The sequence below is a fragment of the Nerophis ophidion genome, linkage group LG13, assembly GCF_033978795.1.
Source record: "Nerophis ophidion isolate RoL-2023_Sa linkage group LG13, RoL_Noph_v1.0, whole genome shotgun sequence".
Taxonomy (NCBI): Eukaryota; Metazoa; Chordata; class Actinopteri; order Syngnathiformes; family Syngnathidae; genus Nerophis; species Nerophis ophidion.
Window position 1 is genome coordinate 61813071 of NC_084623.1, and position 16305 is coordinate 61829375.

The following is a 16305-nucleotide window of genomic DNA, read 5'->3' on the forward strand; positions in this document are numbered from 1 at the left end:
CGGAGCCACACTGCCTCTATATCACTTCGCTCCAAATCATCCCGTACATTAAAACAATTAGTTAGCCTGCAGCCTGTTGTGAGATGCAGCCGATGTTCTGGGTGACCCCCGGGGCAGCGTCCCTGAGTTGTTCCATGACCATGGTGTCTCGGTACCGGGGGTCGTGTCATTGTTTGTGGTCCCGCGCGTTAGGGTTAGGGTTAGGGTCTCCTCCCCTCTGGGTGCTGGGGTACTCCTCTGTCACGCAGTTCGATCCCTTCCCCCACTGCGGCGCTAGCATTCTTCTTAGCATTAGCTGTGCTGCTCCATGCCCGGTCCCCTGGATTCCATTCTGTTGAAAACCAATTTAGCAAGGAACCTGGGCCTGGACATGGATGTATGTCTCCCGATAGTAGCGCAAGGAACCTGGGCCTGGACATGGATGTATGTCTCCCGATAGTAGCGCAAGGAACCTGGGCCTGGACATGGATGTATGTTTACCGATAGTAGCGCAAGGAACCTGGGCCTAGACATGGATGTATGTCTCCCGATAGTAGCGCAAGGAACCTGGGCCTGGACATGGATGTATGTCTCCTGATAGTAGCGCAAGGAACCTGGGCCTGGACATGGATGTATGTCTCCCGATAGTAGCGCAAGGAACCTGGGCCTGGACATGGATGTATGTCTCCCGATAGTAGCGCAAGGAACCTGGGCCTGGACATGGATGTATGTCTCCCGATAGTAGCGCAAGGAACCTGGGCCTGGACATGGATGTATGTCTCCCGATAGTAGCGCAAGGAACCTGGGCCTGGACATGGATGTATGTCTCCCGATAGTAGCGCAAGGAACCTGGGCCTGGACATGGATGTATGTCTCCCGATAGTAGCGCAAGGAACCTGGGCCTGGACATGGATGTATGTGTCCCGATAGTAGCGCAAGGAACCTGGGCCTGGACATGGATGTATGTCTCCCGATAGTAGCGCAAGGAACCTGGGCCTGGACATGGATGTATGTCTCCCGATAGTAGCGCAAGGAACCTGGGCCTGGACATGGATGTATGTGTCCCGATAGTAGCGCAAGGAACCTGGGCCTGGACATGGATGTATGTCTCCCGATAGTAGCGCAAGGAACCTGGGCCTGGACATGGATGTATGTCTCCCGATAGTAGCGCAAGGAACCTGGGCCTGGACATGGATGTATGTCTCCCGATAGTAGCGCAAGGAACCTGGGCCTGGACATGGATGTATGTCTCCCGATAGTAGCGCAAGGAACCTGGGCCTGGACATGGATGTATGTCTCCCGATAGTAGCGCAAGGAACCTGGGCCTGGACATGGATGTATGTCTCCTGATAGTAGCGCAAGGAACCTGGGCCTGGACATGGATGTATGTGTCCCAATAGTAGCGCAAGGAACCTGGGCCTGGACATGGATGTATGTCTCCCGATAGTAGCGCAAGGAACCTGGGCCTGGACATGGATGTATGTCTCCCGATAGTAGCGCAAGGAACCTGGGCCTGGACATGGATGTATGTCTCCCGATAGTAGCGCAAGGAACCTGGGCCTGGACATGGATGTATGTCTCCCGATAGTAGCGCAAGGAACCTGGGCCTGGACATGGATGTATGTCTCCTGATAGTAGCGCAAGGAACCTGGGCCTGGACATGGATGTATGTCTCCCGATAGTAGCGCAAGGAACCTGGGCCTGGACATGGATGTATGTCTCCCGATAGTAGCGCAAGGAACCTGGGCCTAGACATGGATGTATGTCTCCCGATAGTAGCGCAAGGAACCTGGTCCTGGACATGGATGTATGTCTCCCGATAGTAGCGCAAGGAACCTGGGCCTAGACATGGATGTATGTCTCCCGATAGTAGCGCAAGGAACCTGGTCCTGGACATGGATGTATGTGTCCCGATAGTAGCAGACAAATTGAGATAACAATTGGAACATCCATTCCACTCGCCATCCGCTTCTTCCTGCTCGCCTTTGTGGTGCGTCCAGTCGGACTCGGGCGAATAGACGTGTTGTGAAGGTTGGCTTTACCGAGGCCAACATGTTTTTGTACGTCCGTCGTTGTAGAATTAATGTAGAAGTTACACACACACACGCACGCACGCACGCACGCACGCACACACACACACACACACACACACACACACACACACACACACACACACACACACACACACACACACACACACACAGGCATAAACGCACAGGCACATACTTGCATAAGCAGCTGAAGATGAAAGTTGTGTTTCAGGTTTTGTTGTTGTGTGTTCTCGGGGAGGAACGTTGTTGTGTGTTCTCAGGGAGGATCATTGTTGTGTGATATCCAGGAAGGAACGTTGTTGTGTGATCTCCGGGAGGAACGTTGTTGTGTGATCCCAGGAAGGAACGTTGTTGTGTAAACTCCGGGAGGAACGGCAGTCAGCACAACGTGCAGCAACTTCATGGAGCAAAAATATCCACACTGAGGTAGGACAAAGACTTCTTTTCAAATAACCCCAATGTACATGAAAGTAGAAGTAAGTGTTAGCCAAGTGCTTGAAGAGCACACTCAGGTGCACCAACACATAATTGCTTCATTGCAGACAGCAATTAAAGTTAAAGTACCAATGATTGTCTCACACACACACACACACACACACACACACACACACACACACACACACACACACACACTAGGTGTGGTGAAATCAGGTCCAAGCAGGACAAAAAGGCAGCAGGTGAGTTCACCTGTGTTCAGCAATGGAAGCAGTAAGTCAAGGAAGAGTCAGAATGAGAAGAGAATATTTTCCCTGCTTCATTCTCTTTGCTTTTATTGTCGCTTTCCTCTCCAATAATTATTATCCCTGCTAAATCCTTCCATTTGTCAATCTACACTTATTTTACTTATGAAGTCACTTTTTGGAAAATACATGGTACCAAAGTTGTTTCCCCAACACTGGGGACCATGTGGAGCGTTACACAGGTGGCACACTTCCTGCTTTCTTTCGAAACCTGCTAAACAACTGCACAATCAGGAGCAGCACTGAACAGATGACCAAAATAATGATCTATTATCTATTATAACATGCACCCTTTGGGGTTCCTTGGATATGTTGGACTGACTTCATCTATTTGAGTTTCTTTGATACGTTAGATTGACTTAATCGATTTGAGTTTCTTTGCACCCTTTGGGGTTCCTTGGATATGTTGGACTGACTTCATCTATTTGAGTTTCTTTGATACGTTAGATTGACTTAATCGATTTGAGTTTCTTTGCACCGTTTGAGGTTCCTTGGATATGGTGGACTGACTTAATCGATTTGAGTTTCTTTGATACGTTAGATTGACTTAATCTATTTGAGTTTCTTTGATATGTTAGATTGACTTAATCGATTTGAGTTTCTTTGCACCGTTTGAGGTTCCTTGGATATGGTGGACTGACTTAATCGATTTGAGTTTCTTTGATACGTTAGATTGACTTCATCTATTTGAGTTTCTTTGCACCGTTTGAGGTTCCTTGGATATGGTGGACTGACTTAATCTATTTGAGTTTCTTTGATACGTTAGATTGACTTCATCTATTTGAGTTTCTTTGCACCGTTTGAGGTTCCTTGGATATGGTGGACTGACTTAATCGATTTGAGTTTCTTTGCACCGTTTAGTGGAGAGGAGCCTGGGAATTTGGACATGTCCACAGAGAGTCAGGTAGCAACGTTCATGGAGTCCAAGGGTCTACTAATGGACATTGCAAACATAGAAGCTTGCCTCCCACTCCATAAGAAGGATGGATCAGCACCAGCAATAATAATTAGGTTCGCCAATTGAAAATATAAAACTGCGTTACTAAAACAAAGGAAGAAGTTAAAAGGAACAGATGTGTACATAAATGAACATTTAACAAAGAAGAACGCAGACATAGCCAGAAAAGCACGTAGTCTAAGGAAACAAGGCAAAATCCAACAAACATGGACAGCAAACTGCAAGATATTTATTAAACTAAATGGAACACCAGAGGAAGCAAGAGTAATAGTCATATGGAAAATAGCAGAGCTGGTTAAATATCAATAACAATAAATAAATTAAACACAACCATGACACAAACAAGCAATAATCAATCAGAAAGAAAATGTATAACCTTTTCCAGCATCGATCATAACGGGACAGAATTGGACAGTGCTGTAGATCCAGACACACATTTTTTCTCTCACATGGACAATAATTGTTTACATTATACAGAAGTACAATTCAACACCAACATTAATTCCAAAAACAAACTGTCAATTATTCATATTAACTGCAGAAGCTTGTATGCCAATTTTAACAGTATGAAATCATTGTTTGGAACAATTTAAAGAACCTTTAAAAAGTATTGCTGTATCAGAGACATGGATGGATACAAAAAAAGGAATGGACTTTGAACTAGAACGATATGAACTCAATTATATTAATAGATGAAATAAGAATGGAGGCGGAGTTGCTGTGTTTGTGATGAAGGACTTCCATTCCAGGCTGGTACAAAACATGTCACTCGCTATTGACAATGTTTTACAGTGTATAACCATTGAGATATGTCATGAAAGAAGTAGAAATGTATTGATCAGTTGTATATATAGTACACCCAACTCAAATATTGAAGGATTTGAAGACTGGATTAAGGGAACTTTCAGTGGAAGCCGTCAAAAAGTACTTTTTTATGTGGAGACTTCAATATAGATCTCTTGAACCCCAATAAGCTCCATTAAAGATTTCATAGATACAATGTACAGTATGAGTTTGTATCCCCAAATCACAAGGCCAACCACAATTGCAAGTCACAGTGCTACACTTATTGATAATATTGTCACTAATGTCTTTGATAATAATACAACAAGTGGACTGTTAACAACCGACATCAGCGACCATCTGCCAGTTTTTACTGTTTATGATGGGAATTACAAGAAGAAGAACATCGACAAAAAGACATTTCAAAGACTATGCACAGAGGAAAGAATCATTTCCTTCAAGGAGGTTTTGAGGAAACAAACTTGGGACAATGTATACTTTGAAGATGATGCATACGGGAAATTTTTTCAACACCTTTCTAACACTCTATGATAAACATTGTCCTTGGAAAGAACTCAGTAAGAAGCAAAAGAAAAACAACCAACCATGGATGACAAAAGGATTGAGAAATGCATTTAAAAAAACAAACACATTATATCAAATATTTATAACACAGAGATCCATAGAGGCAGAAAATGAGTATAAGAAATATAAAAACAAGCTAATTGGTATACTACGAACATCTAAGAGGGAATACTACAGTCAATTATCAAACAGGAACAGAAACAAGATGAGAGCAACATGGGGCATCCTAAATAGCATCATTAAAAATGCTGCTAAGAAAGATTACCCCCAGTACTTTCTAGATGGGAACATAAAAAATGACGATATGAACCAAATAGTTGAACGTTTTAATGATTGCTTTGTTAATATTGGAAAAAAATCTGGAACAAAGAATTCCAAAAGCAGATGATGGATCAGTTGAGGACTTGAGTGAGCTCATAGACAGAAATCCCAATTCCATCTTTCTTAAGAAGGGGACAAAAGAAGAAGTAATCAAAATTGTAAATCCAAGACCTCAACCGACTGTCATGGAATAGATATGGTAAGAATAAAAAAGGTTATAGAAGACATTTCAGAACCTCTTACATATATCAGTAACCTATCATTTTTAACCGGAAAATTTCCCTGACAAAATGAAAATTGCAAAAGTTGTACCAATTCATAAGAAGGGAGAAACACACCAGTTCACTAACTACACACCAGTTTCATTACGGACACAATTCTCCAAAATCTTGGAACAACTATTCAATAGTAGATTAGACACATTTATCAATGAAAGTGGGACGCTCGTGGAGAACCAATTTGGATTTAGAGCAAATATCTCAACATCAATAGCATTAATCAAAATAACAGAGGAAATGAGCAATGCAATAGACGGTAAGGAATGTGCAGCTGCAGTATTCATGGATTTAACAAAAGCATTTGACACAATTAATCATGATATTTTAATACAAAAACTAGAAGGATATGGCATCAGAGGTTTGGTCTTAAACTGGGTAAGAAGTTATTTAACCAACAGGAAGCAATATGTGAAGATGGGTGAAAATATGTCAACACGGTTGGATATATCTTGTGGTGTACCCCAGGGATCAATACTGGGACCAAGATTGTTCAATCTTTATATAAACGATATTTGTAAAGTTACAAAGGACTTGAAGTTAGTTTTATTTGCAGACGACACACCTGCTTTCTGTTCAGGAGAGAACACAGAAGATAATACAAATAATAACGGAAGAAATGAATAAATAAAAACAATGGTTTGATAAAAACAGACTATCTTTGAATCGCAGTCAAAATAAAATAATGCTATTTGATAACAGTAGAAAAGAGCATCAGACACCAATACAAATAGATGGAGTAGATATCGAAAGGGTTAAAAGAAACCAGATTTTTGGGAGTATTAATAGATGATAAAATGAACTGGAAATGTCATATACAAAACATACAACATAAGGTGGCAAAAAACATGTCAATAATGAATGAAGGAAAAGTACGTGCTGGGCCAAAAATCAATTTATATTCTCTACTGCTCGCTAGTGTTACATAACTGAGTTATTGTGCAGAAATATGGGGAAACAACTACAAATGTGCGCTACATTTGTTAACTGTGTTACAAAGAAGATCAATTAGAATAATACATGATGTTGGATATACAGAACATACAAACCCTTTATTTATTGAGTCGAAAATATTAAAGCTTGATGATTTGATCAAATTGCAAACAGCTAAAATGATGTACAAAGCAAATTATAAGCTGCTACCAAAGAATGTACAACAATTCTTCTCAACTGAAGAGGAGAAATATAACCTTAGAGGAAAATCTCATTTAAAACATTTGTATGCACGTACAACACTTACAGCCTTTAGCATATCGGTATGTGGAATTAAATGATGGAATGGATGAAGTAAAGAAGTTCAAGATTGTACTGCCATGATCCACTTTAAGAGGATGTTTAAATTAATAGTACAACACTTACAACCTTTAGCATATCAGTATGTGGAATTAAATGATGGAATGGATGAAGTAAATAAGTTCAAGATTGTACTGATATGATCCACTTTAAGAGGATGTTCAAATTAATAGTGCTTACAAAGTACAAAGAAGAAGTATTAGGAGAAACACTTTCAAGCTTATTGAAAATAAGATATTCTTCATCTCAGTATGTTGGTAATGATTGAATTAATTAATTGCATGTTACAGAACTGTTGTATTACTTATTCAGGGATGTCATTTTGCTGTAAGGAGAGTCAGTAGATGTATGTATGTATGTATTTGTGGGCGCTCTGACCTGTAAGGAGAGTCAGTAGATGTATGTATGTATGTATGTGTGGGCGCTCTGACCTGTAAGGAGAGTCAGTTGATGTATGTATGTATGTATTTGTGGGCGCTCTGACCTGTAGGGAGAGTCAGTAGATGTATGTATGTATGTATTTGTGGGCGCTCTGACCTGTAAGGAGAGTCAGTAGATGTATGTATGTATGTATTTGTGGGCGCTCTGACCTGTAAGGAGAGTCAGTAGATGTATGTATGTATGTATTTGTGGACGCTCTGACCTGTAAGGAGAGTCAGTAGATGTATGTATGTATGTATTTGTGGGCGCTCTGACCTGTAAGGAGAGTCAGTAGATGTATGTATGTATGTATTTGTGGGCGCTCTGACCTGTAAGGAGAGTCAGTAGATGTATGTATGTATGTATTTGTGGGCGCTCTGACCTGTAAGGAGAGTCAGTAGATGTATGTATGTATGTATTTGTGGGCACTCTGACCTGTAAGGAGAGTCAGTAGATGTATGTATGTATGTATTTGTGGGCACTCTGACCTGTAAGGAGAGTCAGTAGATGTATGTATGTATGTATTTGTGGGCGCTCTGACCTGTAAGGAGAGTCAGTAGATGTATGTATGTATGTATTTGTGGGCACTCTGACCTGGGAAAGGGCGAGGATTAAATAAACTTTGCTTCTTCCGACTCCTTTTCAGACATGATGCGATGTAAGGTCATACCAAACTGTGTGATGGATTGTGTTGTAAATGTGCTCATGTTCCAAATAAACTATGAAAAGAAAGAAAGATATGTTGTATTGACTTAATCTATTTGAGTTTCTTTGATACGTTGGATTGACTTAATCTGTTTGTTTTCTTTGATATGTTAGACCAGGGGTCACCTAGGCGGTGCCCGCGGGCACCAGGCCGCCCGTAAGGACCAGATGAGTCGCCCGCTGACCTGTTCTAAAAATAGCTCAAATAGCAGCACTTACCAGTGAGCTGCCTCTATTTTTTAAATGGTCTTTATTTACTAGCAAGCTGGGCTCGCTTTGCTCAACATTTTTAATTCTAAGAGACAAAACTCAAATAGAATTTGAAAATCCAAGAAAATATTTTAAAAACTTGGTCTTCACTTGTTTAAATAGATTCATTTATTTTTTTAACTTTGCTTCTTATAACTTTCAGAAAGACAATTTTTGTGAAAAAATACAACTTTAAAAATTTTAGTATTTTTAAACACATATACCTTTTTACCTTTTAAATTCCTTCCTCTTCTTTCCTGACGATTTAAATCAATGTTCAAGTAAATTAATTAGTTTTTATTGTAAAGAATAATACATCAATTTTAATTCATTTTAGCTTCTGTTTTTTCGACGAAGAATATTTGTGAAATATTTCTTCAAACTTATTATGATTAAAATTCAAAAAAATTATTCCGGCAAATCTAGAAAATCTGTAAAATCAAATTTAAATCATATTTCAAAGTATTTTGAATTTCTTTGAAAATTTTTGTTCTGGAAAATCTAGAAGAAATAATGATTTGTCTTTGTTAGAAATATAGCTTGGTCCAATTTGTTATAAATTCTAACAAAGTGCAGACTGGATTTTAACCTATTTAAAACATGTCATCAAAATTCTAAAATTAATCTTGATCAGGAAAAATTACTAATGATGTTCCATAAATTATTTTTTACATTTTTTTCAAAAAGATTCGAATTAGCTAGTTTTTCTCTTCTTTTTTTCGGTACAATTTTGAATTTTAAAGAGTCGAAATTGAAGATGAACTATGTTTCAAAATTTTTCGTGTTTTCTCCTCTCTTAAACCGTTCAATTAAGTGTTTTTTAAGTCATTATTCTCTACAAAAAACCTTCCATAAAAGGAAAAAAAATGTATGACGGACAGAAATAAAATGTATTTAAGTGTGTATCAAACTGGTAGCCCTTCGCTTTAATCAGTACCCAAGAATAGCTCTTGGTTTCAAAAAAGTTGGTGACCCTTTTGTTAGATTGACTTAATCTATTTGAGTTTCTTTGATACGTTAGGTTGATTTAATCTATTTGAGTTTCTTTGATACGTTAGGTTGATTTAATCTATTTGAGTTTCTTTGATACGTTAGGTTGATTTAATCTATTTGAGTTTCTTTGATACGTTAGGTTGATTTAATCTATTTGAGTTTTTCATTATATGTTAGATTGACTCAATCTATTAGAGTTTCCTTTGATACGCTAGGTTGACTTAATCGGTTTGAGTTTCCTTTTATACGTTAGATTGACTTAATCTATTTGAGCTTCTTTTTATATGTTGGATTGACTTAATATATTTAAGTTTCCTTCCATACGTCATGTTGACCTTATCTATTTGAGTTTCCTTTTATACATTAGATTGACCTAATCTATGTGAGTTTCCTTTTATATGTTAATTTGACTTAATCTATTGGATTTTCCTTTGTCACGTTAGATTGACTTAACATATTTGAATTTATTTTTTCATGTTAGATGAACTTAATATATTTGATTTTCCTTTGATACGTTATGTTGACCCTATCTATTTGAGTTCTTTGTATATGTTATTTTGTCTTAATCTATTTGAGTTTCCTTTGTTACGTTAGATTGATTTAACATATTTGAATTTATTTTTTATATTTTCCTTTGATACGTTATGTTGAGCCCATCTATTTAAGTTCCTTGTATATGTTAGTTTGTCTTAATCTATTTGAGTTTCCTTTGTTACGTTATGTTGACTTAATATGTTTAATTATACGTCAGATTGAGTTTTTGAGTTGGAGCAAGAGTAACATGCTAAAGAGACGTCAGAGAAATGTCAAAGATGGTCCAAGCAGGTCTTCCTGTGTGCTTTGTGGGCCTTCAAGGTTTGAATGCACCTGAAGAACAACCAAGACCTGCTGAGGTTGGGAGGGAGTGAAAGGGGCGGGGAAACAAGGTGAGTTAGGAGCTGTGGGAAGATTTCTGTCCTTGTGTCGATTTAGCAACACCTGGATTATGACAGCAGGCCTTCGGATGTCCTGCACTTCCTGCCCACATGGTAAGGTGTGTACTGTACATTCTGAGGGAAGTACTTCCTGGTGGAAATACTTCTGCTCTATCAGGCAATCGTGCGGTCACTTTTGTCGTGCGTGAGTGTGTTTCACCTGTCTGAGGCTTGTGGAACTTTTTCAGCAAGACACTCTCTATTTGCTGTGCTTTGTTTTTGGCATACAATGGTAACCACGTACCTGTTAGTGTGGACTCTGACGCCTCCCATTCAGTCTTTCAGCTGCCCTCTTCTCTTTACCTTCAGGCGTGTGTGTGTGTGTGTGTGTGTGTGTGTGTGTGTGTGTGTCTGTCTGTCTGTGCGTGTACAACAAACTATTAACACAACTAGATGATATTTAGCACATAAAGCAGTTGTTTAGAGCTATGTATTGTCTGGGCTGTGTTGGCTGTAAACACACCTGAGACATGCCCAGGCATTGCCCAGGTCTTGGTATGCCTCTGTTGTTGCAGTCAAGTCTCTTACGCCTGCTATCACACGTCATGTTGGCCGCCTCTTTGTGGAGACATCATCAAACTCTTCTGTTCAACACCTCAAGGATACAACGGAGAAAGTTACAAAGACAATTGGATTGAAAAATCACGCAGCATAACTGTCAAACATACGTCACACTCGCTGAGTTGCTAACTGTCAAACATACGTCACACTCGCTGAGTTGCTAACTGTCAAACATACGTCACACTCGCTGAGTTGCTAACTGTCAAACATACGTCACACTCGCTGAGTTGCTAACTGTCAAACATACGTCACACTCGCTGAGTTGCTAACTGTCAAACATACGTCACACTCGCTGAGTTGCTAACTGTCAAACATACGTCACACTCGCTGAGTTGCTAACTGTCAAACATACATCACACTCTTGAGTTGCTAACTGTCAAACATACGTCACACTCGCTGAGTTGCTAACTGTCAAACATACGTCACACTCGCTGAGTTGCTAACTGTCAAACATACGTCACACTCGCTGAGTTGCTAACTGTCAAACATACGTCACACTCGCTGAGTTGCTAACTGTCAAACATACGTCACACTCTTGAGTTGCTAACTGTCAAACATACGTCACACTCTTGAGTTGCTAACTGTCAAACATACGTCACACTCGCTGAGTTGCTAACTGTCAAACATACGTCACACTCTTGAGTTGCTAACTGTCAAACATACGTCACACTCGCTGAGTTGCTAACTGTCAAACATACGTCACACTCGCTGAGTTGCTAACTGTCAAACATACGTCACACTCGCTGAGTTGCTAACTGTCAAACATACGTCACACTCTTGAGTTGCTAACTGTCAAACATACGTCACACTCGCTGAGTTGCTAACTGTCAAACATACGTCACACTCTTGAGTTGCTAACTGTCAAACATACGTCACACTCGCTGAGTTGCTAACTGTCAAACATACGTCACACTCGCTGAGTTGCTGTCAAACATACATTGCACTCGGTGAGTTGCTACCTATCAAACATACGTCACACTCTGAGTTGCTAACAGTGGAACATACGTCACACTCTTTGAGTTGCTAATTGTCGAACATACGTCACACTCTGAGCTGCTAACTATCAAAGATACGTCAAAGTGGGTGAGTTGCTAACTATCAAACATACGTCACACTCAGTGAGTTGCTAACAGTGGAACATACGTCACACTCTTTGAGTTGCTAATTGTCGAACATACGTCACACTCTGAGCTGCTAACTATCAAAGATACGTCAAAGTGGGTGAGTTGCTAACTATCAAACATACGTCACACTCAGTGAGTTGCTAACAGTGGAACATACGTCACACTCTTTGAGTTGCTAATTGTCGAACATACGTCACACTCTGAGCTGCTAACTATCAAAGATACGTCAAAGTGGGTGAGTCGCTAACTATCAAACATACGTCACACTCAGTGAGTTGCTAACAGTGGAACATCCGTCACAAAGGGGGAGTTGCTAAGAGTGTCAAGATCTTTGATGCTGGGCAAGGTCTTGGAGATGTTCATTCAAGTATCAGACTGTTCTGGCTGAAAGAGGGAAAACTGACTGTTGTATGTCTCCAAAGAAACAACTCCTTGTTGGCATGTAGACTGCTTCTAGAGATATCAAATAGAGGTGCAATGATTAATCCATGCATTCATCTTTATTCCTTGGATTGAACCACATCGATATTTATCCATCCAACATCGATTTCTAAGGCAGTCTAATGATTTTATTGATACTAAAAATAGGAAAGATTGGATTCAAGGACAGACTTTGAAATGAAGTTGAAGACTTTTATTGAAAAGGACGCCTGACGTCATTCGAGTCCTTCTGTGTCAAAGGTCACAACAAATGCAAACACCACAAGAAAATATCATCAAACAAACACAAATGCCACAACACAATAAAATAAAGCCACAACTCCACTTTGACGTCACAAAGGACGCGTTGGACACGTGAGAAGTGACAGCTGACATCTGAAAAAGTAATTAACTGCACTTACTTTTCCAGCTTTGTTCATTACGCCCTTTTCTACTGAATCGCCCAAACTTGTTTGCTGTCACTTTCGTTCTCTCTTTTTATTGTCATCTTTTGTCAAATAGTTGTTGTGATGTGGATTTATGTTGTTGTGTTGTGGCGTTTGCATTTGATTTGACTTTTGCAATCAACCTGAAGAGATTTATTTTTTAGATGTATTTTTTTTTGTTTTATTTCCATGTCATAAAACAACAGTAACATAGTTAGTAAATATACTGTTAATTCAACCTGACACCTTCATAACAATATGTAATATGTACAATATACACACTGCAAGTATATATATATATATATATATATATATATATATATATATATATATATATATATATATATATATAATGTAGTAACACACACCTTCATGACAATATGTAATATGTACAATATACACACTGCAAGTATATATATATATATATATATATATATATATATATATATCATGTAGTAACAGACACCTTCATAACAATATGTAATATGTACAATATACACACTGCAAGTATATATATATATATATATATATATATATATATATATATATCATGTAGTAACAGACACCTTCATAACAATATGTAATATGTACAATGAACACAGTGCAAGTGCAACACCCCAAAAGTAGTGAAGTTGTCACATTGTGTAAATTGTAAATAAAAAGAGAATACAATGATTTGCAAATCCTTTTCAACTTACATTTAATTGAATAGACTGCAAAGAACATTTTTAACGTTGGAACCAATAAACTTTATTTTAATTTTTACAAATATTCATTAACTTGGAATTTAATGACAGCAAAACATTGCAAAAAAGTTGTCCCAGGGACATTTTGACCAGTGTGTTACATGGCCTTTGCTTTGAACAACACTCAGTGCAGGTTTGGGAACTGAGGAGACACATTTTTGAAGTGGAATTATTTCCCATTCTTGCTTGATGTACAGCTTAAGTTGTTCAACAGTCTCCTGCCTCATACTTTAGCCTTCACATTGCACCACACATTTTCAATGTCTGGACTACAGGCAGGCAAGTCTAGTCTTTTACTATGAAGCCACGCTGGAGAACACATGTAGAATGTGGTATGGCATCATCTTGCTGAAATAAGCAGGGGCGTCCATGATAACATTGCTTAGATGGCAACATATGTTGCTCCAAAAGCTGGATGTACCTTTCAGCATTAATGGTGCCTTCACAGATGTGTAAGTTAGTCATGCCTTGGCCACTAATGCACCCCCATACCATCACACATGCTGCCTAGAACACTTTCACCCTACAACAATCACTAATACACCCCCATACCATCACACATGCTGCCTAGAACACTTTCACCCTACAACAATCACTAATACACCCCCATACCATCACACATGCTGCCTACAACACTTTCACCCTACAACAATCACTAATACACCCCCATACCATCACACATGCTGACTACAACACTTTCACCCTACAACAATCACTAATACACCCCCATACCATCACACATGCTGACTACCACACTTTCACCCTACAACAATCACTAATACACCCCCATACCATCACACATGCTGACTACAACACTTTCACCCTACAACAATCACTAATACACCCCCATACCATCACACATGCTGACTACAACACTTTCACCCTACAACAATCACTAATACACCCCCATACCATCACACATGCTGCCTACAACACTTTCACCCTACAACAATCACTAATACACCCCCATACCATCACACATGCTGACTACAACACTTTCACCCTACAACAATCACTAATACACCCCCATACCATCACACATGCTGCCTAGAACACTTTCACCCTACAACAATCACTAATACACCCCCATACCATCACACATGCTGACTACAACACTTTCACCCTACAACAATCACTAATACACCCCCATACCATCACACATGCTGACTACAACACTTTCACCCTACAACAATCACTAATACACCCCCATAACATCACACATGCTGACTACCACACTTTCACCCTACAACAATCACTAATACACCCCCATACCATCACACATGCTGACTACAACACTTTCACCCTACAACAATCACTAATACACCCCCATACCATCACACATGCTGACTACAACACTTTCACCCTACAACAATCACTAATATACCCCCATACCATCACACATGCTGCCTACAACACTTTCACCCTACAACAATCACTAATACACCCCCATACCATCACACATGCTGCCTAGAACACTTTCACCCTACAACAATCACTAATACACCCCCATACCATCACACATGCTGCCTAGAACACTTTCACCCTACAACAATCACTAATACACCCCCATACCATCACACATGCTGACTACAACACTTTCACCCTACAACAATCACTAATACACCCCCATACCATCACACATGCTGACTACAACACTTTCACCCTACAACAATCACTAATACACCCCCATACCATCACACATGCTGCCTAGAACACTTTCACCCTACAACAATCACTAATACACCCCCATACCATCACACATGCTGCCTAGAACACTTTCACCCTACAACAATCACTAATACACCCCCATACCATCACACATGCTGACTACCACACTTTCACCCTACAACAATCACTAATACACCCCCATACCATCACACATGCTGCCTAGAACACTTTCACCCTACAACAATCACTAATACACCCCCATACCATCACACATGCTGCCTAGAACACTTTCACCCTACAACAATCACTAATACACCCCCATACCATCACACATGCTGACTACCACACTTTCACCCTACAACAATCACTAATACACCCCCATACCATCACACATGCTGACTACAACACTTTCACCCTACAACAATCACTAATACACCCCCATACCATCACACATGCTGCCTAGAACACTTTCACCCTACAACAATCACTAATACACCCCCATACCATCACACATGCTGCCTACAACACTTTCACCCTACAACAATCACTAATACACCCCCATACCATCACACATGCTGCCTAGAACACTTTCACCCTACAACAATCACTAATACACCCCCATACCATCACACATGCTGCCTAGAACACTTTCACCCTACAACAATCACTAATACACCCCCATACCATCACACATGCTGACTACCACACTTTCACCCTACAACAATCACTAATACACCCCCATACCATCACACATGCTGACTACAACACTTTCACCCTACAACAATCACTAATACACCCCCATACCATCACACATGCTGCCTAGAACACTTTCACCCTACAACAATCACTAATACACCCCCATACCATCACACATGCTGACTACAACACTTTCACCCTACAACAATCACTAATACACCCCCATACCATCACACATGCTGACTACAACACTTTCACCCTACAACAATCACTAATACACCCCCATACCATCACACATGCTGCCTAGAACACTTTCAC

The 16305-nt window shown here is 39.7% G+C and overlaps 1 protein-coding gene across 21 annotated transcripts in view; it reads left to right on the forward strand.

The window, feature by feature from the left end:
* The first annotated feature begins 2192 nt into the window (after positions 1 to 2192).
* LOC133564847 (kinase suppressor of Ras 1-like) overlaps positions 2193 to 16305 on the forward strand; it is a 51881-nt gene continuing 37768 nt past the window's right edge. For 3 of the 21 annotated variants that reach the window (XM_061919378.1, XM_061919375.1, XM_061919374.1), the window contains exon 1: positions 2195 to 2456. Coding sequence is in view for 12 of the 21 variants with exons in the window: in XM_061919372.1 (XP_061775356.1) it covers positions 10338 to 10385 (48 nt within the window). In the remaining 9 variants the exon portion in view is untranslated. Of the gene's footprint in view, positions 2457 to 10263; positions 10386 to 16305 lie in introns of those variants that run through there. The other 18 variants (XM_061919363.1, XM_061919368.1, XM_061919361.1 and 15 more) reach the window with 16 other exon arrangements.